A 27,298-nucleotide genomic window follows, 5' to 3' on the forward strand; every position below is an offset into this window, starting at 1 on the left:
AGCGACTCCTGTGGCTGGCCGGGCGCAGTGCACGCTAACCAGGTCGCCAGGTGCACGGTGTTTCCTCCGACACAGTGGTGCGGCTGGCTTGGTTGGGTTGTGTTTCGGGAGAATGCATGGCTTTCGACCTTCGTCTCTCCCGAGCCCGTACGGGAGTTGTAGCGATGAGACAAGAGAGTAACTACTAACAATTTGATACCACGAAATTGGGGAGAAAAGGGGGTAAAATTCACACCAAAAAATTAAAAAAAAAAAAAAAAATCCAGAGCAAGGTAGTTGGGTGGTGAGATGTGGATCGGGAGACAGGAGCCAGAGAAAGAGCGGTAACTGCAATGAGAGGATAACCGGTGTCAGGCAGAGTAACAGGATCTTGAATAATCATAAATGGCTATAATCATGAACTGACTGAGCAGAGATTACGATCTGGCAGAGTGGAAGTGGCAGGACAGTGTATTTGTAGAGGTCTTGATTATGGAACGAGTTGCAGCTGGTAGGTATCTGCTCTGACTCCAGCACACCTGTCTCCAACCACACAATTGCACAGAGAGGGAGAGAGAGAGCATGTACTGGGGGAGTAACTGCAGGTCAAGAAGACACCGGAGCAGATGTGACAATTGTGGGTTCTGCTGCCATGTTTGTAATAATACGCATTTTATTTGAATTCACAGATGGTGCCTAGGAGAGGATGGCTAGGCTGACACACCCATCATCTCCTTCGGTGTTGATATACTCATGTGGGGTATCTATTTGTGCCATCATGCCACAACTTGGTAGCCTGGGTACCAGTCTGTTTATGACATCATGCCACAACTTGCAAAACATTAAAATATTGGTCACTATGAACTATTTCTGTATTCAAAAACCAGATGTCAATGAGTAATTCAGACCATGTTTTACAAATAAATCTGTGAATGCCATTCAAAGCAGGCGTTAAATTGTCTTGACAAAGAAGACATGCTTTCACCTTTCACTTTTCACTTTTCTGCTTCTCCAGAACAACCACTTTACTCTCACACAGACCTCTCTCTTTCTCTCTCTCTCTGTCTGTTTGTTTAGGCGAGTTCACAGGTCAGTGCTTTCAACTCCCTGCCCTGAAAGTTCACTGACATACAGTATACTCCGTCAGCTAAGGACAATCTTTACGGTGATGCTAACTGAAGGTTAAGTGATCCCCTATGACTCTAGTATGCCTTGTCATTTGTCAAAGGGAGAAACCTGTAAAGAGAACACAATGTAATGTACTCTGAGTACCACACCTAGTTTTACAATAGATACAGTACGTAATGTGCTTCCTCCAGTAGCCTAGAGCAAGTACACCACGTTTTACGATCCGTGCAAATAAAAACGTATTTCTCCACAATGGAATGTTTATGAGTATCGTGTCTGAGCTAGCTTCTTTCCGACATGTGATCGTGTTAAAATTGAGTGACAGAGGAATTCACTTGTGCAGACGAGACACAGGTTCAGCTTTTGTAACAGTACAATAACAACACTTTATATAACGACGAACTGTATGTGCGGATGCGGCATGTGCCTCTTAAAGGGGCAATCAGCAGGTGAAACACTTAACAAAGCGTTTCCCCGCCCCGGTTTTGGTAAACAGCTGAAGGATGGGGCTGGAGAAATGTAACCACTCTCAAATTCATAGACTGGGCTATGGATGTAAGACTGACCATCCATGATATACAAAGTATAGTTTTAACCATGTTTTGAGGCTATATAGTGTTTGTTTACGTTTACCTTGTTTCAAAGCATTAGAGTTAAACAAGCTTATATTTTGGGGGTTCTGATGTGGTACGACAGTTGAACTAAGCTCATGAAGCATTTCTGAGTTATATTCTTAAAGAATCAATGGGTGCATATGATAAATTTATCAAAAATACATGTAGAAATTGCAGATTGCCCCTTTTAAGGTTTTGTTCATACCTTTCCAAGTTGGGTTGTCTGTGGTTGGATAGGTGCATAGAAGCCTTTAAGCTATAAAAATCACAACATGTTGTGGTCCTATCAAAAAATAATTAGGCAGGATTCCATCCAAGTGGTGTTGTAGAGCGTTGTCAACAAGGCAGTATAAAGGAAATGTCCCAGTGTTTGTTGAGATCGCATTCAGAGTAAGCGCTGCAAAATACCTTAAAATGTCAATCGCTCTAGAACGCACCTCGGGTTGAATCCCGGCATTACTATAGTTATAAAAACAAGGCGATTTCCTATATTCTGTATATTGTGAGAATCCATATGTCAAAAACAGCAAGATTCACAAACCTTTAAATATATTTAGTTTTTTATTTAAAATGTTTGCATAAAACACTGAAATGATTAATTGACTGTATCCCATACCACAATTCCATGTACACTGAAGAAAAGAAGAAACAAAAGCTCACAGCAGGGAACTAAAACAGGGAACTAAAACCTGTCACAAATCAATGATCTGGAATTATACACTGTTCTCTCATTGCTGCACACAAGTAGATTTTTAAAATGTTTTATTATGGTTATTTATTAGATAGTGGCAAATCACAACCTCTTTCTACTCTTCTACTTCTGACTGTAAATATTTGTATTTTATTTTTAAACTTTAGATATAGTCGTGTGCTTTTTTTGTACTACTTAAAATGCATTTTTATCATTAAAAAGAAATGCATATGTTGTTCTGCTCAGAACATTACAACTGGAATCAGCATAAGGTGAAACAGCACCACTGTTATTGTTGTTGTTTTGTTGAAGAAAGGAGGAGAGGAACGTCTGGAAAACACAACTCATATTCTGCCGATTCTAAGTCTGAGGGGGGACTGTGTTGGTTGTTTGAAGTAAAATCTTTGTTTTTGTAAGGTTTCAAACGGACGTATGGATTCCAGCTTTAATGTTATTCAAAAAAACAAGACCCATAGGGCATCTACTTCACTAGCGTACTAGCTAGATAGTTAGCTGTGACCCACCATAATGGCACACAGTGCCAATAACACTCTTTATGCCATAACTCATCTTGATACATAGACCTCAGAACACATCATACATATGTAAGTGCACACATCGATTCTTTTTTCCTATTGTGTTATTTGACTGTTCGTTTGTTTATGTGTAACTCTGTGTTGTTGTTTTTGTCGAACTGCTTTGCTTTATCTTGGCCAGGTTGCAGTTGTAAATGAGAACTTGTTCTCAATTGGCCTACCTGGTGAAATAAAGGTGAAATAAAAATATAAAAATACTGTAAGAATATTTTCTCAAATACATTACATTTTCCCATCAAATACATTCAAGAGTCTAGAAAAAATATTTTTTTTCCCCCAAAAGATGCAATTTGCATCAACAATCCATTGCCTCAGGTTCCACGCTATCAGAAGCGCTATAAGCAACATAGTTCCTGAAACACGTGGCAAGAACACATTGAGCAGAGCACATACAGTAGGAAGATCAATGCACATGCAGTAGGAAGATCTTTACAGTAGCTTGCAGTTTTTTACAAGAGATTCTTTCAATTGAAAGAAACTAAAATTCCCAGTCCCCGCCATAGCAGAGCAACGAGCCAATCACAGGCCCGGAGACTGCAGGATGAGGATCTCAGCAGCCAATCTCTGTGGGTCCATGAGCTGGGGAAACATGTCCATGACCTTGTCCACCAGACGGCCATTAAAGATAGCCAGCAGCTTCTTCCTGACCTCCTCTCTCTCCCTGCTCTCCCCGTGGGGGTGGGGGTGTGTCCGAGGGAGGAGCCAGTGTCTCTGCTTCTCCATTTGATCAGTGCTATGGAGAGTCTGAGGATAAGTCCCGAACGGATCGGACCAGTAGGTCTGCTGTGGAGGGTGGGCCCTGTTCTCCTGTTGGAAGTCATTGGGATACCTGTACTGATGCTTCCCAACTGGATATATCGGTGCCCCATAGCTGAGGTAATAGGTGGGGCTGTAGGTTATCTTGCCTGGGTGGTAGGTGCTGGCTGGGCCCCTGCTGCGATGTTGTTGGTATCCTGTGCTGGGGCCCAGTAAAGGCTGAGGAGGATGAGAGCTGCAGCTAGAAGGCAGGTTGCTAGGCAGGGAATAGATTTGTTGTCTCATACTGGGGGGGGACAGGCAGTTCCTGAACCCAGCATTCCCATAACGGTCACAGTGGTCCCTGGAGGGGTCAGACACCTGGCTCTCGAAGGAGCCAAGACCAGAATCTAGTCGCTCCTGAGAGCCACTGGGCAGGGCCGTGTCCAGGTCTGTCGGGGATTGAGAGCCACTGAGCATGGCCGAGTCCAGATTGGTCAAGTGTCGGTTGGTCTTGTCCTTCTTAGTTGGGGACCTCTGGCTGGAACGATGGCTTCCCTTGATCAGAAGCACATTCTCACTGATGTGGCCTTTCTTCAGGGAGCCATTCCTCTGTTCTAGAGGCAGTTTCTGAGCCATCCCCTCCTCCAGAGAAAGGCCATAGGCAGGTCCAGCACCTGCAGTGGGGTGTTTTTGTTCTGATAAAGATAGCTTGGCCTTCTTCCGCAGCTCGTCAGCCAGAGAGCAACGGGATTGGTTGGCTCGTTCCGGGTGGTAGAATTTACACTTCATCCCATAAGTGCATTTCCTGCCTAGATTCATGAAATGTAAACAATAGTTCATTAGTACCGTTGAGTTTCAGCACATACAGTACAGTACATTTATTACATTCATTACAGTATTGGTGTCAGTTTGTCAATAATTATTTGACAAACCCCCCCCCCCCATATGTAAGGTCAACCACAGGATGACCCTAGTAGAGATATGACCTCACCATAAGGGCACGGCTGTTTCCGTGGCAAACGAGGAACCTTCCGTAGAAAGTTCTCCAGGGTGGGACCATGACGACCCAGAGGGTCATCAGGGGGCATGAACCTGAGATAAGGGGGGAGTAGAGTTTAGATTCCCACTACACTGTGGCTAATGTACACTGAACAACAATGCATAATTTGCATACCTCAATTGTGCAGTTATACAGATTTATAAGTATAAAATATTTACAAATTATATGACTAAGCAATGGGCGGCAGGGTAGCCTAGTGGTTAGAGCATTGGACTAGTAACTAGAAGGTTGCAAGTTCAAACCCCCGAGCTGACAAGGTACAAATCGGTCATTCTGCCCCTGAACAGACAGTTAACCCACTGTTCCTAGGCCGTCATTGTAAATAAGAATTTGTTCTTAACTGACTTGCCTTGTTAAATAAAAAAAAGGCTTATTCATGATATTTGTAGAACTATAACCATATACCTGTATTAGCTATTATTTAAAACATTAGTTATTTGTCCACTGTAACCACCTATTAGGTAAAACAATTTATTTGTCCACTGTGTGTATTTCAAGGTTAATAGTAAGCTACCACAAGACTTACTTGTCATTGACAAAGGAGTACATGAGTAGCCTCTCCTCAATGAAGCGCTTCCAGTCCTGTCTCTCGCCCTGAAGGTCACGGTAGGTGTCGTTGGACACGATGATGCCGGCGGTCTCATGCGCCAGCTTGACGATGAAGCGATCGTCATAGCAGACCACACGTTTGCCCGCTACACGCCGCGAAGGGGTGAACACCACGATCTTCTTCCTCTCCAGCTCACGCAAAATGTGTTGATCTTTAGAAACAGAGAAAAATACTTAAATGAGATAATTGATGATTAACTCATTGAATGGTTATGTATTATTTAAGAGATGAATCATGCATTAAACACCCCTAATCCTGGTCTGCATGTAAAAGTATCATTTGCAGGAAACAGATTTCACAACTTGTTTAGCACACTTTACTTTATCACTCACATTCTACCTCTCACATTTAAGATTTAAATTTCACCTTTATTTAACTAGACAAGTTAGTAAGAACAAATTCTTATTTTCAATGACGGCCTAGGAACAGTGGGTTAACTGCCTGTTCAGGGGCAGAACGACATATTTGTACCTTGTCAGCTCAGGGGATTTAAACTTGCAACCTTTCGGTTAGTAGTCAAACGCTCTAACCACTAGGCTACCCTGCCGTATTTGGGTACAGATGGATCCGTGAAGATCCTTGAAGTACCTTTTTGCTCTGACAGCGAGCCGGGTATAGCGTGTAGGCTCAAAGTTTATATGATATTTGGCACACATGAATAAAGTTGGATAAAGTTTAATTAAGGAGCTTCAGATAAGGAAAAATATTTTAAATATGAGGTTAACTCAATTAAACTCTATCCATCATATTAACGTTGAGCCTACAGGCTCTAACCAGCTCTTGGCAATGGATAAGGCATGAGCAAAATGTACTTCAAGGTCTTCACGGATCCACCTGTACCCAAATACGCAAGACCCGATCCGGGAAGCGAGTGAGTCCGGATCGATAATTCTAAATAATGTCAAGGGTCGTATCTGATATGATTTTCATGGGTCTCTGGTATGTGTAATTTTAACTGACTTATCCGGAAGGGTCCATACAGATCCGAAAGCGAGTGCTGCAATAGAGAGAGAAATTGTATAAATCATGCTGCTGCTCTTTGCTTTTCACAGGAGTGGCGCGTGTAGCTTGTTGTTGGCCAATCATAAGTCATCAAAGCGGCAATAAGCTACAGTCATTGAGCCTCCATGTGGGGCAAAAGTTAGGAGATATCTAATCAATGGAAGACGGAATTAAAATTACGGAATTAAAAGTTAAAGGAGGACAGGCTACAACGACAAAGAGCCAACAGGTAGGCTGTTACTTCATATCGAATGGAATGGAATAGAATGGAGTTTCAACTGTGTAGGATGAGAAAGCGAATGCTTCCTCAATTAGCCTTGCTAGCTAGCTCAACTAGCTTCTCCCAGTTTGATGCAGTCAAGACCGGTACTACGTAATCATATCGGATGATATAGAACCTAGCTATGGTAGATATTAGCCTACTATAACGCGAGTCGACTTGGTTGGTTGCTGCTTCTCGTCTCTCCCTCCCTCCTCCCTGTTCCCATGTCACTTGCTGACACTCACAGTAGCCCATACACACAGAGGGGCTCACTGCCAGGGGCTCTCTACCTCCTCTTACACTCACAGTAGCCCATACACACAGCACTGCCAGAGGCTCTCTACCTCCTCTTACACTCACAGTAGCCCATACACACAGCACTGCCAGGGGCTCTCTACCTCCTCCCTCGCACTTTTAGTAGCTTATAAAATGACTCGTCTGCTTCCCTCACTCTAATCGGGTCTGGATCCGATCAGGTCTATACAGAACGGGTGTAGTTATCATCGGGCCCGTTTGGAATTGGTCTCTATATTTACAAAAAAACATATTTATGCATATCAGGTCCAGATGGGGATGCCCCAGGCCCATTTAGGAATGGGTACAACTCTTTGGACCAGTGAAGGCCTCTAATTGACAGTAACTAGGTCAGCCATGCTCACCATGAGAAGACGGTTTTTAAATGCTACTGCAGGAAGTGATAAATGCGCTGATAAAAGTCCCTAGTTTAATCAGCTGAATGAGAGAGAGACGTAGTGAAACAGAAATATCAGTGTTGGGGTTTTCCCCTCCTGCTCTCCACTGCTGTCACTTCCCAGAGTTGTGGAGTTGCATCACTTTGATCACTGATCTGATCTAAAGTTCAGCAACTGGAAAAAGCCAAACAAGTCCATATGCCAAAGGTTTCCTGCTCACACATGTTCAAAGAGACACGCTCTCTACTCAAACATTGTGCTTGTATGCATATTTCCTGAAGTCAACATATCACATAGCGTATTATATATTAGAAACTAGGTGATTCGAGCCCTGAATGCTGATTGGCTGAAAGCCATGGTATATCAGACCGTATAGCACGGGTATGACAAAACATGTATTTTTACTCTTCTAATTACATTAACCAATTAACCAGTTTATAATAGGGGATTGTGGTATGTGGCCAATATAGAACTCCACGATGCGTTGTGCATAAGAAGAGCCCTAAGTGTGGTATATTGGCCATTTACCACACCCGTTCAGGTGTTATTGCCTAAATATACTCTATATTGGGGCGGCAGGATAGCCTAGTGGTTAGAGCGTTGGACTAGTAACCAAAAGGTTGCAAATTCAAATCCCCGAAATCCCCGAGCAAGGTACATATCTGTCAATCTGCCCCTGAACTGGCAGTTAACCCACTGTTCCTAGGCCGTCATTGAAAATAAGAATTTGTTCTTAACTGACTTGCCTAGTTAAATAAAAAAGAAAAATGCCATCTCTGATTAAAATAACATAGAAACTTGATGTTTCATTGTGTCTAAAACAAATGTCTGTCCCACTAGGCAAAAACAGGTTGAATCAACATTGTTTCCACATCAATTCAACAAAATCATTTATGTGAGGATGTTGAATCAACATGGAAAACTGATCAAATTTGCAAAAGAGTCATCTTTTTTTATTTTACCCAACTTTATACCCAAATCCATGGTGACATTTTTTTTGGTTGATTTCACGATAAATTCACGTTAGTTGACAACTCAACCAACTCAACCAAATCTAAACTAAAGGTTGAAATGATGTCTGTGCCCAGTGGGATGGCTTGAGGAGGAAACTGTATTCAATACAATGAGGGCTGAGATACAGACGAGGAAGTAGACATCGGGCCCCGTGCCTGGCAGTGTATTCCCGACATCTTACCTGTGATGAGGACATCTGGTCTAGGCTGCTCCTTCCTCCATGAGGGAACAAACACAGTGATGTCCGTATGACCTCTGTCCAGGAAGAAGTTTACCGCCAGCTGGATTCCCAGGCAGGAAAACATTTCCTTGTTCCCGTGGCTACAACAGAAGGGCAACAGAAATAAATATTGTTTAGCAAGCAAGCCACTCACTCCATTCCTTGCACACTTCCTTGATTCCGAGGCTACAACAGAAAGGCAATATAAATAAATATTGTTGAGCAAGCAAGCCAATCCCATTCATAATGACTTACCTGTGTGGTAAGGGTAAGGAAAAATAACCTCCTACGCTGACTCATTGGCTTGCGTCCCAATTGGCACCCTATGGGCCCTAGTCAAAAGAAGTGCACTTTATAGGGAGAGGGTGCCATTTGGAACGCAGACTGTACCTCAAGAGCTATATCAATAGACACATTTGGAGAGGGAGGGCCCGCGATTACTACAACAGTTATTTTTCATTTGAAAGCACTTAGCTACATGTACACACAATATCACAGGCATTTGCAATGCAAATATTTTAGCTGTGTATACACAACTCAAACGGTCCCTGTTCTCACAGTAGACCACCTACCAACTAGCTACAGTAGGACTATTACTAGAATCTAGACCAGCGATAATCAACTAGATTCAGCTGAGTGGATGGTCAAGGGGCTGGAACATAATTACAAATCATTTGTGGTCCGCGAATTGACTGCAAGAAGCCCAAACAGATATAATATATTTGACTAAAACATAAAAATTCAAACCTTGCTTACATTTGAATATGATCATATATCTCTCTATTATGTGTGGGAATACTTCGGGACACATTTCCAAAATTAAAATCACTTGGAGCTAATTAGCTGATGTATGTCCAGTAGGGCAGGCAGGGCATAAAATGCAGTCAGGTCTGTTCCTGTTGCACTGTGCACTGATTTGCATGCTCAAATTTGCATGTCAGAGCAATGAGGGAGAGACATGCCTGTACGAATGTTGTATCAAAGTGGGCAGAAGGCCAAAGGAGACAGAGGAGCAGCAGAAGGGAGAGTGATGGGGGTGTGAAAAGGTTAACTCTCCCCCAGGCTAACAGTGACACTGAGTGGCTGGTGGAGTGTTGAAACAATAGACATAAAAGCAGGGCTGAAACAGTGTTACCATTCTCGCTAGATCCTAATTATGAGGGGTAAGGGCTGGAATTTAGCTAGAGAAGTAATTATGAGGGGTAAGGGTAGGAGTAAATCTAGAGAAGTAATTATGAGGGGTAAGGGTAGGAGTAAATCTAGAGAAGTAATTATGAGGAGTAAGGGCTGGAGTTAATCTAGAGAAGTAATTATGAGGGGTAAGGGAAGGAGAAAATCTAGAGAAGTAATTATGAGGGGTAAGGGAAGGAGAAAATCTAGAGAAATAATTATGAGGGGTAAGGGTAGGAGTAAATCTAGAGAAGTCTTTATGAGGGGTAAGGGAAGGAGTAAATCTAGAGAAGTAATTATGAGGGGTAAGGGCTGGTTTATCTAGAGAAGTAATTATGAGGGGTAAGGGCTGGTTTATCTAGAGAAGTAATTATGAGGGGTGAGGGCTGGTTTATCTAGAGAAGTAATTATGAGGGGTAAGGGCTGGTTTATCTAGAGAAGTAATTATGAGGGGTAAGGGCTGGTTTATCTAGAGAAGTAATTTTGAGGGGTAAGGGCTGGTTTATCTAGAGAAGTAATTTTGAGGGGTAAGGGCTGGTTTATCTAGAGAAGTAATTTTGTGGGGTAAGGGCTGGTTTATCTAGAGAAGTATGGGTAGGAGTTTAACGCAATAAGGAAATGATCTGTTCTTGAAGACAGTGAATTCTTCTGGCACAGCACCTTCTTTACAGGCTTTCTGCCAAACCACAAGCTCCTAGAAATGCTTAACTACAACTACTGGAGAGAGATATGATGAAGGCTGGTCTAACCTGTATCTACCTTTTTCCCATGAACATAATCTGTTTTATTACATTTTTATTTAACTAGGCAAATCAATACAATCAATACAATGACGGGCAACCCCGGCCAAACCCAAACGACGCTGGGTCAATTGTGCGGCGCCACATGGGACTCCCAATCACGGGCGGTTGTGATAGAGCCATGGAATCGAACCAGGGTCTGTAGTGACACCTCTAGCACTGAGATACAGTACCGTAGACCACTGCGCCACTCTAGAGCCCGTTAAAGGCAGTATGCCTTTTATATCAATACTAAATCATTTCTGGGTAACAATTAAGTACCTTACTGTGATCGTTTTCCATTAAAATGGACACACATTTATTGATAACTATTTCTCAACCAAAAATGTTGCTAGCAATGTCTGGGAGTGGTGAGTGGGGAGGGGGAAACTTAAAACTAGTGAAACTCTGTGCTCACCTCATAGCCACGTTGCTTCCATCGATCACTATGGGTCTCAGGGCATCTCCCTCCTCACTGGGTACATCGCCCCAGCTGGGTGGAGGGGTGAGGGGCAGGTTATTGAGGGTCTCCCCTCGGGCCACCAGGATAGACGGGGCTCCCTCCTTCTCCTGCTCAATCCCTTCTAGACTGGCTCCCGTCCGCACCAGCTCTCCCAGAACCCTGTTCGTGTCTGTGTTCAGGCCAAACTTCTGCAACACGGTCCAGACCTGCGCTGGGGAGTAGCCCAGTTTAAGGTAGAAGTCCAGCTGAGCCTCTCCAGGTTCTGTGGAGGTCTTGCCGCTCTCCTCCGGGGCAGAGCAGTGGGTACCACTAGGGTGCATTCTCTCACAGATGGGACAGGGTGGATGATGACTGTGAAGGGCAGGCAGAGTGGACAGCCATCCGACTGTGTCGTTGCGCTCTGTGGGGCTCAGACGGGCTGTGTGGGAGAACTCTTTCCATGGTAAGACATCTTTGACCGGGCTCAGCATTGAGATAGCACCAATCTTCATCTCTCTCTCTCTCTCTCTCTTTCAGGCAGGTCTCATATATGACACCTGTTTAAAAAAAGATGTCATCATTATTGTGGGTGTGTGAAAAAGGGCTATTTAAAAGTTTGAGGTCATAATACAAACAAAAAAGGGTTGAAAATAAACACACATCAGCTCTACAGTACATACACCAGTAGACTACAATTCAGCTTGTCATTTAAGTTAACACATTTAAGTTATCAACACAATAATTTTCTTGCCGTCTGATAATGGATCACATCTTACTTTAGTAGAACAGAACTTTCTGATAACTACTTTATTGGAGGGAAAATGTATTTGTTATGACTGCGATATGTGGTCGTCTCACCCAACTGTAAGTAGCTCTAGATGAGAGCGTCTGCTAAATTACTCAAATGTAAATGGAATGTTAGTACTGACATTGAGTGTGGAAAGCTGTCATCAAGGCAAACGGTGGCTACTTTGAAGAATCTCAAATATAAAATATATTTTGATTTGTTTAACACTTATTTGGTTACTACATGATTCCATATGTGTTATTTCATAGTTTTGATGTCTTCACTATTATTCTACAATGTAGAAAATAGTAAAAAATAAAGAAAAACCCGTGAATGAGTAGGTTCTAAAACTTTTGACTCGTACTGTATATATATATTTAATGTTTTTGGAACTCAGTCGGGGTCCCAACTTACTATTGATATTAAGAATAGGGCAATTCCAAAATGGCTGCAGAGAGAATGGGGTATCAGCTATGACATGACACACAATCTATTTAGCTTATTCCACTAGAGCGAGGTGGATTTACACCCAGTAACAGAATTGCAGTAACGTAATTTCATCATTGGTCCCTGATCTGTACTACACAGAAATACATAACTATGGATATTAATGTCATTCTCTTCATGGTGATGTACATATTACACAAAGGTATAAATATGCATTATCCTCCTTTGCATATTTGGGTATTATTCTAGACACTGGCTTTAATTTTAATGAGCTCTGCCCTGAAAAAGACCAAATTTCCTTGGTCGGGACAGTACCAATCATATACATCTATGTTTCACAAGTTTAGACATCAAAGTACAGCACAGTAAAGCTCTGTAGAGTACAGAACAGAACAGTACAGTAGAGAACAGTACAGAACAGAACAGAACAGTACAGTAGAGAACAGAACAGAACAGTACAGAACAGTAGAGAACAGTACAGAACAGTAGAGTAGAGGAGTGCAGAACAGAACAGTAGAGAACAGTACAGTACAGAAGAGTATAGTACAGAAGAGTACAGTACAGTACAGAACAGTAGACAACAGTACAGAACAGAACAGTAGAGTACAGAACAGAACAGTAGAGTACAGAACAGTACAGTACAGTACAGTTCAGTACAGTACAGTAGAGTACAGTTCAGTAGAGAACAGTACAGTACAGAACAGTACAGTACAGAATAGTAGAGTACATAACAGTAGAGTACAGAACAGTAGAGTAGAGTACAGTTCAGTAGAGAACAGTACAGTACAGCACAGTAAAGCTCTGTAGAGTACAGAACAGTACAGTACAGCACAGTAAAGCTCTGTAGAGTACAGAACAGAACAGTACAGTATAGCACAGTAAAGCTCTGTAGAGTACAGCACAGAACAGTACAGTATAGCACAGTAAAGCTCTGTAGAGTACAGAACAGTACAGAACAGTACAGAACAGTAAAGCTCTGTAGAGTACAGTACAGTAGAGTACAAAACAGTACAGAACAGTACAGAACAGTAAAGCTCTGTAGAGTACAGTACAGTAGAGTACAAAACAGTAAAGCTCTAGAGTATAGTACAGTACAGTAGAGTACAGAACAGTAGAGTACAGTACAAAACAGTAAAGCTCTAGAGTATAGTACAGTACAGTAGAGTACAGAACAATACAGTACAGTAAAGCTCTGTAGAGTTCAGTGTAGTACAGTAGAGTTCAGTGTAGTACAGTAGAGTTCAGTGTAGTACAGTAGAGTTCAGTGTATAGTACAGTAGAGTACAGTAGAGTACAGTAGAGTACAGTCGAGTTCAGTGTAGAGTACAGCTGAGTACAGTCACGGAATTGCGTTTTAATCACTTAATTATTCATAAACAGAATGTAAATCAGTAAAAACACTAACAAAGAGGACCACTAGTTTAACAGCCCTTAGGCCGGGGGTCGCCAATTACATTCATATTTTTATTTATTTATTATTTCACCTTTATTTAACCAGGTAGGCCAGTTGAGAACAAGTTCTCATTTACAACTGCGACCTGGCCAAGATAAAGCAAAGCAGTGCGACAACAAACAACACAGAGTTACACATGGAGTAAACGTATACATATATATATTCAGCCGTGGGACGATTCTTTCTTAAGCAGATGGTCGGGGGCTGTGACATAGATATAATTATATTGTACACTGCAAAATGACCGCAAGAATCCCAAACAGATACAGTATTTGACAAAAACAAATCAATTTAAAACTTGATTATATTGGGATATGATCACATATGCCTTTCTATATATATATATATGTGTGTGGGATTTCCTCAATTAAAATCCCTTTGAGCTAATATCCTAGTGATTTTACAGTTGTTTATGTCCAACAACAAAACATAAAATCAGCCATGCGCCACCTATTGGGGAACCCTGCCCTAAATTACTCTACATGGGGGTGGCTGGTAGCCTAGTGGTTAGAGCGTTGGACTAGTAACCAGTAGGTAGCCTAGTGGTTCGAGTGTTGGGCCAGTAACCAGCAGGTAGCATAGTGGTTAGAGCGTTGGGCCAGTAACCAGCAGGTAGCATAGTGGTTAGAGCGTTGGACTAGTAACCAGTAGGTAGCCTAGTGGTTCGAGTGTTGGGCCAGTAACCAGCAGGTAGCATAGTGGTTAGAGCGTTGGGCCAGTAACCAGCAGGTAGCATAGTGGTTAGAGCGTTGGACTAGTAACCAGCAGGTAGCATAGTGGTTAGAGCGTTGGACTAGTAACCAGCAGGTAGCCTAGTGGTTAGAGCGTTGGACTAGTAACCAGCAGGTAGCCTAGTGGTTAGAGCATTGGACTAGTAACCAGCAGGTAGCATAGTGGTTAGAGCGTTGGACTAGTAACCAGCAGGTAGCCTAGTGGTTAGAGCGTTGGGCTGGTAACCAGCAGGTAGCCTAGTGGTTAGAGCGTTGGACTAGTAACCAGCAGGTTGGTTAGAGCGTTGGACTAGTAACCAGTAGGTAGTCTAGTGGTTAGAGCGTTGGACTAGTAACCAGTAGGTAGTCTAGTGGTTAGAGCGTTGGACTAGTAACCAAAAGTTTTTAAAATTTTGTTCTTAACTGACTTGCCATGTTAAATAAAAAAATGATCAGGATAAGTCAACTTATCCTAATTAAAGTTAGTCTTAATTTGATCACCCTGTTGCAGGAGAACTTTCCTGCAATGTAGGATTTTACACTTGTAGTGTATTTGAGATTTAAAAAGGTTTCTGAAGTTTGTAATTTCCACTTTGAAATTTCCGAATTGATTTGTCCTTACGAAAAGTGGATCAACCCCAACAAAAAATGCCCATTAATTTCAATCCACATAAAAATTAAAATGTACTGTTGCTGCAGGATTATTTTCCTGCTGTAGCATACTGGCTCAAATTAAGATTCTACATCTGTACCTTTTAACTCTTGATGACAAGTGCTCCTGTCTGTCGGTATCATCGGATGCGACCTAACAGCATGGTCTGATAGACTAGATGTAGAGTAGTAAATGTAAATCAGGGACACTCAAATATTATGATATTTTATGTTTGGTATGGTTACATACTGTAAAACAGATGGTTACTTCAGACAAAAGGGTTGGGGTGGATAAGCGGGCGTATAACGCAAACATTTAGCAACCCAAAGTTTGCGCGTTGGAATCTCATCACGGACGACTTTGATATTGTAGCTAAATAGCAACTCTTCAACTACCTGTTAGCTAACCCTACCCATGACCTTAAAGCATCTAACTCCTAAACTTAACCCTAACGTTAGCTAGTATTCGTAACATGTCATACGTTTTCAAAATTATAACGTTTTTCAAATTCGTAACATATTGTAAGTTTTTCAAATTCGTAACATATAATACGAATTGTAATTCGTAGCATATCATACAGAATGGGTGATGGACATCGACAAAATTAATACATACAGTACCATACGAAACCTATCGGTGTCTTGGATTTACATATAGAATAATACGAAAAACTGAGACAAAAATGTGTATATTGTGTATGGTCTATTATATTCCTTTACTGTGATTTTACAGCAGACCTACAGTGCAGAAAATAAAAGTTATATATGTTGTTCATCTTGTGCTATTTAACTAGGCAAGTCAATGACGGTCTAAGAACAGTGGGTTAACTGCCTTGTTCAGGGGCAGAACGACAGCTTGTCAGCTCGGGGATTTGAGCAACCAACCTTTCGGTTAGTGGCCCACCGCTCTAACCACTAGGCTACCTAATAGCGACTAATAGACTACACTCCTGTTCAATAGATAACATTATTTATTGAGAAGTCATGTGTTTTCCTAACAGGAGATTTAAATGCCTGAGCTTGACCAATATGTTTTGCTGAAAGTGAAACGTCATTTTTCCGCACCTAAAGTTTTGAGGTCCAAGTACAGTAGGCCTAGGAATGACCCGTTGGTTTACTGTATCAATAAGCCTAAATGTATATTGTCGACCACTCGAGAATTTAAAGGAAATTAATTAAAATTGCCGGTGTTCATTCCCAGAAATGTTGTAGGCGAGATGTTAAATGTAGCCTATGAGTATCAACCCGAGTTATCCTTCTTTGATTTGTTCCGCAATTTAGTCCGTTTCGGAAAACCTTTAACACATAGTCTAACTTCCTGAACTTTTGACACCGTAATCAGTCAACACGTTGACAAATCAGAAACAAAGTTAGCCCGTCAAATGTAGTTACTTACCAGTATTTCATAGCCCAACTGTTTCGCGATTGAATGTAATGTTCGTGCTGCTATCCATGTGAAATGTCTCTCTCTCTCTCTGTGAGCAGTGTCAGTACAGGCAGTCCGCCACCACGCAAATATTTCCCCCTATGACGTCACACGCTTCAACTCCACAGGAGGAAATAGAGGGGTTTTCCCGTCTTCCTTTCTCGAGGTAACGAAACAGGCCAACAGCAGTTGATCATAAAAAATTAACTAGGTAAAGTCAATTTATATATGACGCCCTAGTTCGGCCAAACCCGGGCCCCACTATATGGAACTTTAAATCACGGCCAGATGTCATACAGCCTGGATTCGAACCAGGTACGATAGTGACGCGGAGATGCAGTACCTTAGACCGCTGCGCCACTCGGTAAACCAATACAGTAATTGACCAGCTAACTAAACAGTTTTTTTTTTCAAAACCTTTTACAAACAAGTTTCAAGTGCAACTATATTATTATCAACTGATAGACCATGGTATGATAGTCTCTGGCTGAAATCATTGCTCCTATGAGCTATTATAGCTACTGCCTAGCCTACTGAATACAATATTTGTGTAGTCTCGATTCCAAATTGAGCAGCAGCTGCTGAAATAAATGAAGTACATTGGGGAAAAAAGCAAAAGAAAACTGCAAGACTGAATTGGAGACAAAACAAGCAATAAACTAAGAAGATAGGCTTTGGAAAAAGTAACTATTTTTCATAAAATTGTAGTTATCTTAGCTAGCTGAATTGCTTACCAGTTGCTAGGGACTCTCCTGGAAGTAGCTAGCTAGCTAACAAAGAATAACAAAGAATATCTAGTTAACAAGAAAAGAAAGACAAAATATGGCCTAGGATTGTACCATAAAACATTTGTATTTATTTTATTAACATGTTTTGAGCCACATCATATAGTTCCTAGTGAATCAGCAGTTTCTTATTATTTTCTGTATAGATTTCTGCCAATGGATGGATCTTCTTTTCTAAGGGTTGTTGATGACATCAAGGGGAAAAAGGCTGGTAATCGCGGTGAGCTTTACACTGTCATAAATACTATTATAGTGCACTGTCTATTATCTACTGTCTATAGAGCCACTGTATGGTCCATAATCAAAAAAATGAAGTATGCATTTCAGATTCTATTGACAACGCTGGAAAATAACTACTCTACATCTTCCTACACCATAAAAGGAGGATAAAGGCCAACTCATTGTTTGTAGAAACTTTGACCCAGCCCAGCCAGCCCATGTTAGACCAGACAGAGAAGTCACCTGTGTGGTCTGATGACCTATGTGACAGAACAATACACCCTTTATCTGCACTGTATGCCTAAAGCTCTTACCTGACTTCATCATGTAGGCATGTGTCTGAGTTGTTTTTCATATTCCATTCTCAAGAGCACTCAGAAAATCCTGTTATGCAGTACCTGACTAATGCATCGGCTATTTTCTTATGGATCATAATGTATGCATTACAATTAATAATATCTGTGTGTCTGCTGGACATATCTAGTTGTTTTTGACTTACCTTTCAAGATAAACTTTTAGAAACTCTGCTGTATGACCTTTTTTAAAACGTATTTCCTGTTTCATCGCAGAAAACGATGATAAACTCCAAATCTTTGAATAGATACATTTCAAGAGGGAGGATCTGGTCATTTGGAAGACTACATTAATGTGAAGTTTTATTTCCAGTAGAACCATTACATTTAACCCTCTAGGAGTTACTGACTGTGGGTTTAGTTATGAGTTAGAAGTTGCAATATTCTTTGGGTGGGAAACAAATCATCAAATAGTGCCAAGTAAGCAGTAAGTTACCAGTAACCATCACGTTTTCAACTGCAAGGTAGTGTCAGATTTGTCTTCTCTATTAAACATGCAATTGCAATTGTACTCAAAACATCAGACTGTGTATTGGAATGACAGTGTTGCTGCCGGCAGAGGAGGAACTTACTGGTTGCTTCTCACGCTCCCACTCAAGCAACTCTAGCTCTCGCTCTAGCCTAGTCGGTTCAGTTGATGAAGATGTACATGAAGGAAGACCAGATAAATGTATTGGTTTAATCTTTATTTCAAATGTTATTAAGGTGAAATGTACATGTAACATTGAATAAGAGAGCCAATCGTAATTGTAATGTACATAAAGAAGAACCAGATATACTGTATCACGTTTCACGTTTCAAACTCGTTCCACGGACGGCCGACTGTCTGCAGGTTTTTGCTCCTCCCTTGTACTCCACACTCCAAGACTGCTTCCATCACGTGGACTGGGAGATGTTTCGTATTGCGTCAGACAACAACATTGACGAATACGCTGATTCGGTGTGCGAGTTCATTAGAACGTGCGTTGAAGATGTCGTTCCCATAGCAACGATTAAAACATTCCCTAACCAGAAACCTTGGATTGATGGCAGCATTCGTGTGAAACTGAAGGCACGAACCACTGCTTTTAATCAGGGCAAGGTGTCTGGTAACATGACTGAATACAAACAGTGCAGCTATTCCCTCCGCAAGGCTATCAAACAAGCTAAGCGCCAGTACAGAGACAAAGTAGAATCTCAATTCAACGGCTCAGACACAAGAGGCATGTTCTACAGTCAATCACGGACTACAGGAAGAAACCCAGCCCAGTCACGGACCAGGATGTCTTGCTCCCAGGCAGACTAAATAACTTTTTTTTGCCTGCTTTGAGGACAATACAGTGCCACTGACACGGCCTGCAACGAAAACATGCGGTCTCTCCTTCACTGCAGCCGAGGTGAGTAAGACATTTAAACGTGTTAACCCTCGCAGGCTGCAGGCCCAGAGGCATCCCCAGCCGCGCCCTCAGAGCATGCGCAGACCAGCTGGCCGGTGTGTTTACGGACATATTCAATCAATCCCTATACCAGTCTGCTGTTCCCACATGCTTCAAGAGGGCCACCATTGTTCCTGTTCCCAAGAAAGCTAAGGTAACTGAGCTAAACGACTACCGCCCGTAGCACTCACATCCGTCATCATGAAGTGCTTTGAGAGACTAGTCAAGGACCATATCACCTCCACCCTACCTGACACCCTAGACCCACTCCAATTTGCTTACCGCCCAAATAGGTCCACAGACGATGCAATCTCAACCACACTGCACACTGCCCTAACCCATCTGGACAAGAGGAATACCTATGTGAGAATGCTGTTCATCGACTACAGCTCGGCATTCAACACCATAGTACCCTCCAGCTCGTCATCAAGCTCGAGACCCTGGGTCTCGACCCCGCCCTGTGCAACTGGGTTCTGGACTTCCTGACGGGCCGCCCCCAGGTGGTGAGGGTAGGCAACAACATCTCCTCCCCGCTGATCCGAAACACTGGGGCCCCACACGGGTGCGTTCTGAGCCCTCTCCTGTACTCCCTGTTCACCCACGACTGCGTGGCCATGCACGCCTCCAACTCAATCATCAAGTTTGCGGACGACACAACAGTGGTAGGCTTGATTACCAACAACGACGAGACGGCCTACAGGGAGGAGGTGAGGGCCCTCGGAGTGTGGTGTCAGGAAAATAACCTCACACTCAACGTCAACAAAACTAAGGAGATGATTGTGGACTTCAGGAAACAGCAGAGGGAACACCCCCATCCACATCGATGGAACAGTAGTGGAGAGGGTAGCAAGTTTTAAGTTCCTCGGCATACACATCACAGACAAACTGAATTGGTCCACTCACACAGACAGCATCGTGAGGAAGGTTGCAGCAGCGCCTCTTCAATCTCAGGAGGCTGAAGAAATTCGGCTTGTCACCAAAAGCACTCACAAACTTCTACAGATGCACAATCGAGAGCATCCTGGCGGGCTGTATCACCGCCTGGTATGGCAACTGCACCGCCCTCAACCGTAAGGCTCTCCAGAGGGTAGTGAGGTCTGCACAACGCATCACCGGGGCAAACTACCTGCCCTCCAGGACACCTACACCACCCGATGCTACAGGAAGGCCATAAAGATCATCAAGGACATCAACCACCCGAGCCACTGCCTGTTCACCCCGCTGTCATCCAGAAGGCGAGGTCAGTACAGGTGCATCAAAGCTGGGACCGAGAGACTGAAAAACAGCTTCTATCTCAAGGCCATCAGACTGTTAAACAGCCACCACTAACATTGAGTGGCTACTGCCAACACACTGTCAATGACACTGACTCTACTCCAGCCACTTTAATAATGGGAATTGATGGGAAATGATGTAAATATATCACTAGCCACTTTAAACAATGCTACCTTATATAATGTTACTTACCCTACATTATTCATCTCATATGCATACGTAGATACTGTACTCTATATCATCGACTGCATCCTTATGTAATACATGTATCACTAGCCACTTTAACTATGCCACTTGGTTTACATACTCATCTCATATGTATATACTGTACCGATATCATCTACTGTATCTTGCCTATGCTGCTCTGTACCATCACTCATTCATATATCCTTATGTACATATTCTTTATCCCCTTACACTGTGTATAAGACAGTAGTTTTTTTGGAATTGTTAGTTAGATTACTTGTTCGTTATTACTGCATTGTCGGAACTAGAAGCACAAGCATTTCGCTACCCTCGCATTAACATCTGCTAACCATGTGTATGTGACAAATAAAATTTGATTTGATTTGAATTGATAAAATAAGGTCAATAATTAGTAAGGAACTCCCCTCCACTGGTTGTCTAACCTGCAGACTCTAGGCCCTCTGTGGAATGAGTTTGACACCTCTGCTGTATATTGTTTCAAACTGTATTAGAAGAGTGGAACTCTCATCTCACAACACATCAACTACAGTCTATTTAGCTGCCTCTTACCATGGCCTCAGAACACAATGGAAGTCTGGACAAATACATGTTTGGAAGATTTTACATTGTATATATTTTGGGGGGGTTTGGGCACAGGTCTGAGTTTCATTGGACAATAACTGAATTGTATGTTAATACTTATATGTTAGTCTTATGTTTCTTATGACATTTCTTCTTCTTCCTAGGTTTTTCCTTTGGTTGTTCAGGCTCCCGTGGAGGTTCAGGCTCCCCAGGCTCTATTGGTTCAGGTGCTACTGGATCAGGCTCTGCCGGTTCAGGCAATGCGGCATTAGGCTCAGGTTCTGCTGGTTCAGTCTTTACTGGTTCAGAATCTGCAGGTGCAGGCTCTACTGATTCAGGCTCTGCTGGTTCAGGTTCTTCATGCTCTGCTGGTTGTGGTTCTGCTAGTCCAAGCTCTGAAGGTTCAGGCTCTGGTGGCTCAGGCTCTGCTGGCTCAGGCTCTGCTGGTTCAGGCTGTACTGGTTCAGGTTCTGCGGGTTCAGGTTCTGCGGGTTCAGGCTCTGCTGGTTCGGGCTCTGCTGGTTCAGGTTCTTCATGCTCTGCTGGTTGTGGTTCTGCTAGTTCAAGCTCTACAGGTTCAGGCTCTGCAGGCTCAGGCTCTGCTGGTTCAGGCTCTACTGGCTCAGGCTCTGCTGGTTCAGGCTCTCCTGGTTCAGGCTCTGCTGGTCCAGGCTCTACAGGTTCAGGCTCTGCAGGCTCAGGCTCTGCTGGTTCAGGCTCTACTGGCTCAGGCTCTGTTGGTTCAGGCTCTACTGGTTCAGGCCCCTGAAGGTTCCGACTCTACTGGTACAGGCTCTGCTGGTTCATCCTCTTCTACTGGCTCAGGCTCTGCTGGTTCAGGCTCTCTTTGTTCAGGTTCTTCAGCTCTGCTGCTTCAGGCTCTGCTGGTCCAAGCTCTGCAGGTTCAGGCTCTACTGGCTCAGACTCTACTGGCTCAGGCTCTGCTGGTTCAGGTTCTGCGAGTTCAGGCTCTGCTGGTTCAGGCTCTACTGGCTCAGGCTCTGCTGGTTCAGGCTCTACTGGTTCAGGCTCTGCGGGCTCAGACTCTACTGGCTCAGGCTCTGCTGGTTCAGGTTCTGCGAGTTCAGGCTCTGCTGGTTCATCCTCTTCTACTGGCTCATGCTCTGCTGGTTCAGGCTCCCCTGAAGGTTCAGAATCTACTGGTACAGACTCTGCTGGTTCAGGTTCTCCTGGTTCAGGTTCTTCAGGTCCTGCTGGCTCAAGCTCTGCAGGTTCAGGCTCTACTGGCTCAGGCTCTGCTGGTACAGGTGCTACTGGTTCAGGCTCCCCTGAAGGTTCAGACTTTACTGGTACAGGCTCTGCTGGTTCATGCTCTTCTCCTGGTTCAAACTCTGCTGGTTGGTTCAGGCTCTAATGGTTCAGGCTCTGCTGGTTCAGGCTCTGCAGGTTCAGGATTCTCAGGCTCTGCTGGTTCAGGCTCTGTTCTCTCTTCATGCTCTGCTGGTTCAGGTTCTTCCGGTGTTGCTGGTTCAGACTCTACTGGTTCAGGCTCTATCGGTTCAACCTCTGCTAGTTCAGGCTCTGCTGGTTCAGGCTTCCCTGAAGGTTCGACTCTACTGGTACAGGCTCTGCTGGTTCATCCTCTGCTGGCTCAGGCTCTGCTGGTTCAGGCTCTGAAGGTTCAGGCTCTACTGGTCAGGACTCTGCTGGTTCAGGCTCTGCTGGTTCATCCTCTTCTACTGCCTCTGGCTCTGCTGGTTCAGGTTCTTCCTGAAGGTTCAGAATCTACTGGTACAGGCTCTGCTGGTTCAGGCTCTGCTGGTTCAGGTTCTCCTGGTTCAGGTTCTTCAGGTTCTGCTGGTTCAGGCTCTGCTGGTTCAGGCTCTACTGGCTCAGGCTCTGCTGGTCAGGCGCTGCTGGTTCAGGCTCCCTGAAGGTTCAGACTCTGCTGGCCCAGGCTCTGCTGGTTCAGGTTCTTCTCCTGGCTCAAACTCTGCTGGTTCAGGTTCTTCAGGCTCTGCGGGTTCAGGCTCTGCTGGTTCAGGCTCTCTTTGTTCAGATTCTTCAAGCTCTGCTGGTTCAGGCTCTGCTGGTCCAAGCTCTGCAGGTTCAGGCTCTGCGGGCTCAGACTCTACTGGCTCAGGCTCTGCTGGTTCAGGTTCTGCGAGTTCAGGCTCTGCTGGTTCAGGCTCTACTGGCTCAGGCTCTGCTGGTTCAGGCTCTACTGGTTCAGGCTCCCCTGAAGGTTCCGAATCTACTGGTACAGGCTCTGCTGGTTCATCCTCTTCTACTGGCTCAGGCTCTGCTGGTTCAGGCTCCCCTGAAGGTTCAGAATCTACTGGTACAGACTCTGCTGGTTCAGGCTCTGCTGGTTCATCCTCTTCTACTGGCTCAGGCTCTGCTGGTTCAGAATCTACTGGTAAAGACTCTGCTGGTTCAGGCTCTGCTGGTTCAGGTTCTCCTGGTTCAGGTTCAGGTTCTGCTGGTTCAAGCTCTGCAGGTTCAGGCTCTACTGGCTCAGGCTCTGCTGGTACAGGCGCTACTGGTTCAGGCTCCCCTGAAGGTTCAGACTCTACTGGTACAGGCTCTGCTGGTTCATGCTCTTCTCCTGGCTCAAACTCTGCTGGTTCAGGTTCTTCAGGCTCTGTGGGTTCAGGCTCTGCTGGTTCAGGCTCTCTTTGTTCAGATTCTTCAAGCTCTGCTGGTTCAGGCTCTGCTGGTCCAAGCTCTGCAGGTTCAGGCTCTGCGGGCTCAGACTCTACTGGCTCAGGCTCTGCTGGTTCAGGTTCTGCGAGTTCAGGCTCTGCTGGCTCTGCTGTTTCAGGCTCTACAGGTTCAGGCTCTGCAGACTCAGGCTCTGCTGGTTCAGGCTCTACTGGCTCAGGCTCTGCTGGTTCAGGCTCTACTGGTTCAGGCTCCCCTGAAGGTTCCGAATCTACTGGTACAGGCTCTGCTGGTTCATCCTCTTCTACTGGCTCAGGCTCTGCTGGTTCAGGCTCCCCTGAAGGTTCAGAATCTACTGGTACAGACTCTGCTGGTTCAGGCTCTGCTGGTTCAGGTTCTCCTGGTTCAGGTTCTTCAGGTTCTGCTGGTTCAAGCTCTGCAGGTTCAGGCTCTACTGGCTCAGGCTCTGCTGGTACAGGCGCTACTGGTTCAGGCTCCCCTGAAGGTTCAGACTCTACTGGTACAGGCTCTGCTGGTTCATGCTCTTCTCCTGGCTCAAACTCTGCTGGCTCAGGTTCTTCAGGCTCTGCTGGTTCAGGCTCTCTTTGTTCAGATTCTTCAAGCTCTGCTGGTTCAAGCTCTGCAGGTTCAGGCTCTGCGGGCTCAGACTCTACTGGCTCAGGCTCTGCTGGTTCAGGTTCTGCGAGTTCAGGCTCTGCTGGCTCTGCTGGTTCAGGCTCTACTGGTTCAGGCCTCTCTAAAGGTTCAGACTCTACTGGTACAGGCTCTGCTGGTTCATGCTCTTCTCCTGGCTCAAGCTCTGCTGGTTCAGGTTCTTCAGGCTCTGCTGGTTCAGGCTCTGCTGGTTCAGGCTCTCTTTGTTCAGATTCTTCAAGCTCTGCTGGTTCAGGATCTGCTGGTTCAGGCTCTGCGGGCTCAGGCTCTACTGGCTCAGGCTCTGCTGGTTCAGGTTCTGCGAGTTCAGGCTCTGCTGGCTCTGCTGGTTCAGGCTCTACTGGTTCAGGCCTCTCTAAAGGTTCAGACTCTACTGGTACAGGCTCTGCTGGTTCATGCTCTTCTCCTGGCTCAAGCTCTGCTGGTTCAGGTTCTTCTTGCTCTGCTGGTTCAGGCTCTCTTTGTTCAGATTCTCCCAGCTCTGCAGGTTCAGGCTCTGCTGGTCCAAGCTCTGCAGGTTCAGGCTCTGTGGGCTCAGGCTCTACTGGCTCAGGCTCTACTGGTTCAGGTTCTGCGAGTTCAGGCTCTGCTGGTTCAGGCTCTGCAGGTTCAGGCTCTACTGGCTCAGGCTCTGCTGGTTCAGGTTCTTCTACTGGTTCAGGCTCTTCTACTGGCTCAGGGTCTCCTGGCTCAGGCTCTGCTGGTTCAGGTTTGTCATGCTCTGCTGGTTCAGGCTCTGCTGGTTCCGGCTCTGGTTCAGGCTCTTCTATTGGCTCAGGTTGTGTTGGTTCAGGTTCTACATGCTCTGCTGGTTCAAGCTCTGCTGGTTCACGCTCTGGTTCAGGCTCTGGTTCAGGCTCTACTAGGTGATCAGATGAACCGCTTCCTGGTTGTCTATTGACCTCAATGATGTTCTGGATGAGGTCTGGACTGGGAAAGTCCATGCTGATTACCCCAAAGCAGTTTGGTTTATCAGAGCCTGTCTTTAGTTTACCTAAGAGCTTATTGAGCTGATCATTAACCACTCTGGCCACAGTTTTAGGGCCTATGAAAAAGCCTGTGGCGGATGTGTCAGTCAAGGAAATTGTATGAGCACAATTATTTTGAGCTTCTTTCAGATGTTTTGTGATCGTTTTCATCTTGTTTTCAATGTTTTTGAACCATCCATCGTAAGTGACGAAAGTGTTATGGTTAAGGGTTCCGACATTGAAATTAGTACTCTGCACAAAGACGATCTTCCTTCTCGCGTCTCGCATGTGGGGGACCAACGTCTTTGTCCATACATTATCTTTGGATTTCTTAATCAAATCCTTGATAGATTCTCTAGCATTCCAGATACTCATCCCTTGCAGTGTCACTCTCAAAAGTACAGTCTCACTGTCATGTTTGCCCAAGAACTCCCACAGAATGTTTAGCACGTCATGGAACTTGGTATGTTTTATATGCCCATCCATGACATCAAGGGTGTTGTGGAAAATACTGGCCTCTATACGTAAATCAAAGTACCGCAATCCTGCTTTCAGCTGGTTCTCCAAGGTCCAAGCCTGACACTGTATAAGAGGTCCACCATACAGAGTTAGGCTCTCATGAGTTCCGGGAATAGTAACAGCTGAAAGGAGTTGGTCATCAGGTATAGATGCCATCCACTTTTCCTTATAAGAGTTTTCATGAAGCGCTGTGTCGTCACTAAAACCTGAACCAAAAGCAGTTGTGAAAATCCTGAAAGTGAAGAGACATAAAAATCAATCTTCTATCAACCTACATTAATATTATGATAATGTCATTTTCCTTTTTATGGCGTACTCCATGTGGCAAAAACAAGAGTATTCAAGCAGATAACTCTTACTTACAAAGAGAGAAGACATAGGCATAGAGGGAAGCCCATGGTTGTAGTATTCCCAATGAAGCCAGTCTGGGGAAAGGAAAGAGTGGATATGGAACTACACTCATCTATTTTATTGTATAACAATGACTACATACTAAACTCCTTTACTGTAAAATAATGACTACTACATACTAAAACAATGACTACATAAAAGGAGTTTTTACTATATAACAATGACTACATACTAAACTCCTTTACTGAGTTTATAACAATAAAGGAGTTTATTAAAACAAAGACTACATACTAAACTCCTTTACTGTATAATAATGACTGCATACTATACTCCTTTACTGTATAACAATGACTACATACTAAACTCCTTTACCTTAAAACAAAGACTACATACTAAACTCCTTTACTGTATAACAATGACTACATACTAAACTCCTTTACTGTATAACAATGACCACATACTAAACTCCTTTACTGTAAAACCATGACTACATACTAAACTCCTTTACTGTATAATAATGACTACATACTATACTCCTTTACTGTATAACAATGACTACATACTAAACTCCTTTACCTTAAAACAATGACTACATACTAAACTCCTTTACTGTATAACAATGACTACATACTAAACTCCTTTACTGTATAACAATGACCACATACTAAACTCCTTTACTGTAAAACCATGACTACATACTAAACTTACAAACCCATGGAATGCAATAGCTAAACTCACATTGTGAGAATTGTTTTAGCTACTTTAAAAAAGAAAAACATATCCCTTCCCCTGAAGCCGAATAATCACAGAATTGAAATTGACCTGAGAGTTGTTAAAATATTCTCAACAGTAATTTGTCCATGATAAAACAATA

The 27,298-nt window shown here is 43.8% G+C and overlaps 2 protein-coding genes and 1 long non-coding RNA gene across 4 annotated transcripts; 1 reads left to right on the forward strand and 2 right to left on the reverse strand.

Annotated features, from left to right (window-relative positions):
- Positions 1–2,263: 2,263 nt before the first annotated feature.
- On the reverse strand, positions 2,264–16,567 carry LOC112235837 (ribonuclease ZC3H12A). The gene is made up of 6 exons (XM_024404369.2): positions 16,442–16,567; positions 10,974–11,554; positions 8,568–8,707; positions 5,333–5,567; positions 4,738–4,838; positions 2,264–4,555 (listed from the first exon to the last, which is right to left on the reverse strand). Exons 2-6 carry the CDS (start codon positions 11,507–11,509, stop codon positions 3,528–3,530), a joined length of 2,040 nt encoding a protein of 679 aa, XP_024260137.1. The 5' UTR covers positions 11,510–11,554; positions 16,442–16,567; the 3' UTR covers positions 2,264–3,527.
- An 8-nt stretch (positions 16,568–16,575) lies between these two features.
- Positions 16,576–18,000, forward strand: LOC121839036. Of its 2 annotated transcripts, none has more exons than XR_006078555.1 (2): positions 16,576–16,786; positions 17,403–18,000. It is a non-coding gene; the product is annotated as an uncharacterized LOC121839036 (long non-coding RNA). The 2 variants fall into 2 exon arrangements; XR_006078556.1 differs by having other exon boundaries at positions 16,641–17,154.
- A 3,092-nt stretch (positions 18,001–21,092) lies between these two features.
- LOC121839019 (protein TsetseEP-like) lies at positions 21,093–22,617 on the reverse strand. The gene is made up of 3 exons (XM_042295026.1): positions 22,605–22,617; positions 22,108–22,542; positions 21,093–22,020 (listed from the first exon to the last, which is right to left on the reverse strand). The coding sequence occupies exons 1-3, from the start codon at positions 22,615–22,617 to the stop codon at positions 21,404–21,406; spliced, it is 1,065 nt and encodes a 354-aa protein (XP_042150960.1). The 3' UTR covers positions 21,093–21,403.
- Between the last annotated feature and the right edge of the window lie 4,681 nt (positions 22,618–27,298).

This window comes from Oncorhynchus tshawytscha, linkage group LG13, assembly GCF_018296145.1.
Source record: "Oncorhynchus tshawytscha isolate Ot180627B linkage group LG13, Otsh_v2.0, whole genome shotgun sequence".
NCBI classification, from domain to species: domain Eukaryota; kingdom Metazoa; phylum Chordata; class Actinopteri; order Salmoniformes; family Salmonidae; genus Oncorhynchus; species Oncorhynchus tshawytscha.

Coding starts and splice junctions, on each gene's coding strand:
- LOC121839019 (XM_042295026.1), bottom strand. Junction 22,021..22,107: donor CCTGAACCAGCAGAGCCTGA/GCCAGTAGAAGA, acceptor CTGAACCAACAG/AGCCTGAGCCAGTAGAGCCT.
- LOC112235837 (XM_024404369.2), bottom strand. CDS start 11,509: ATGAAGATTGGTGCTATCTCAATGCTGAGCCCGGTCAAAGATGTCTTA. Junction 5,568..8,567: donor ACCAGATGTCCTCATCACAG/GTAAGATGTCGG, acceptor CTGTTTCTAAAG/ATCAACACATTTTGCGTGAG. Junction 4,839..5,332: donor TACTCCTTTGTCAATGACAA/GTAAGTCTTGTG, acceptor CCCTTATCTCAG/GTTCATGCCCCCTGATGACC.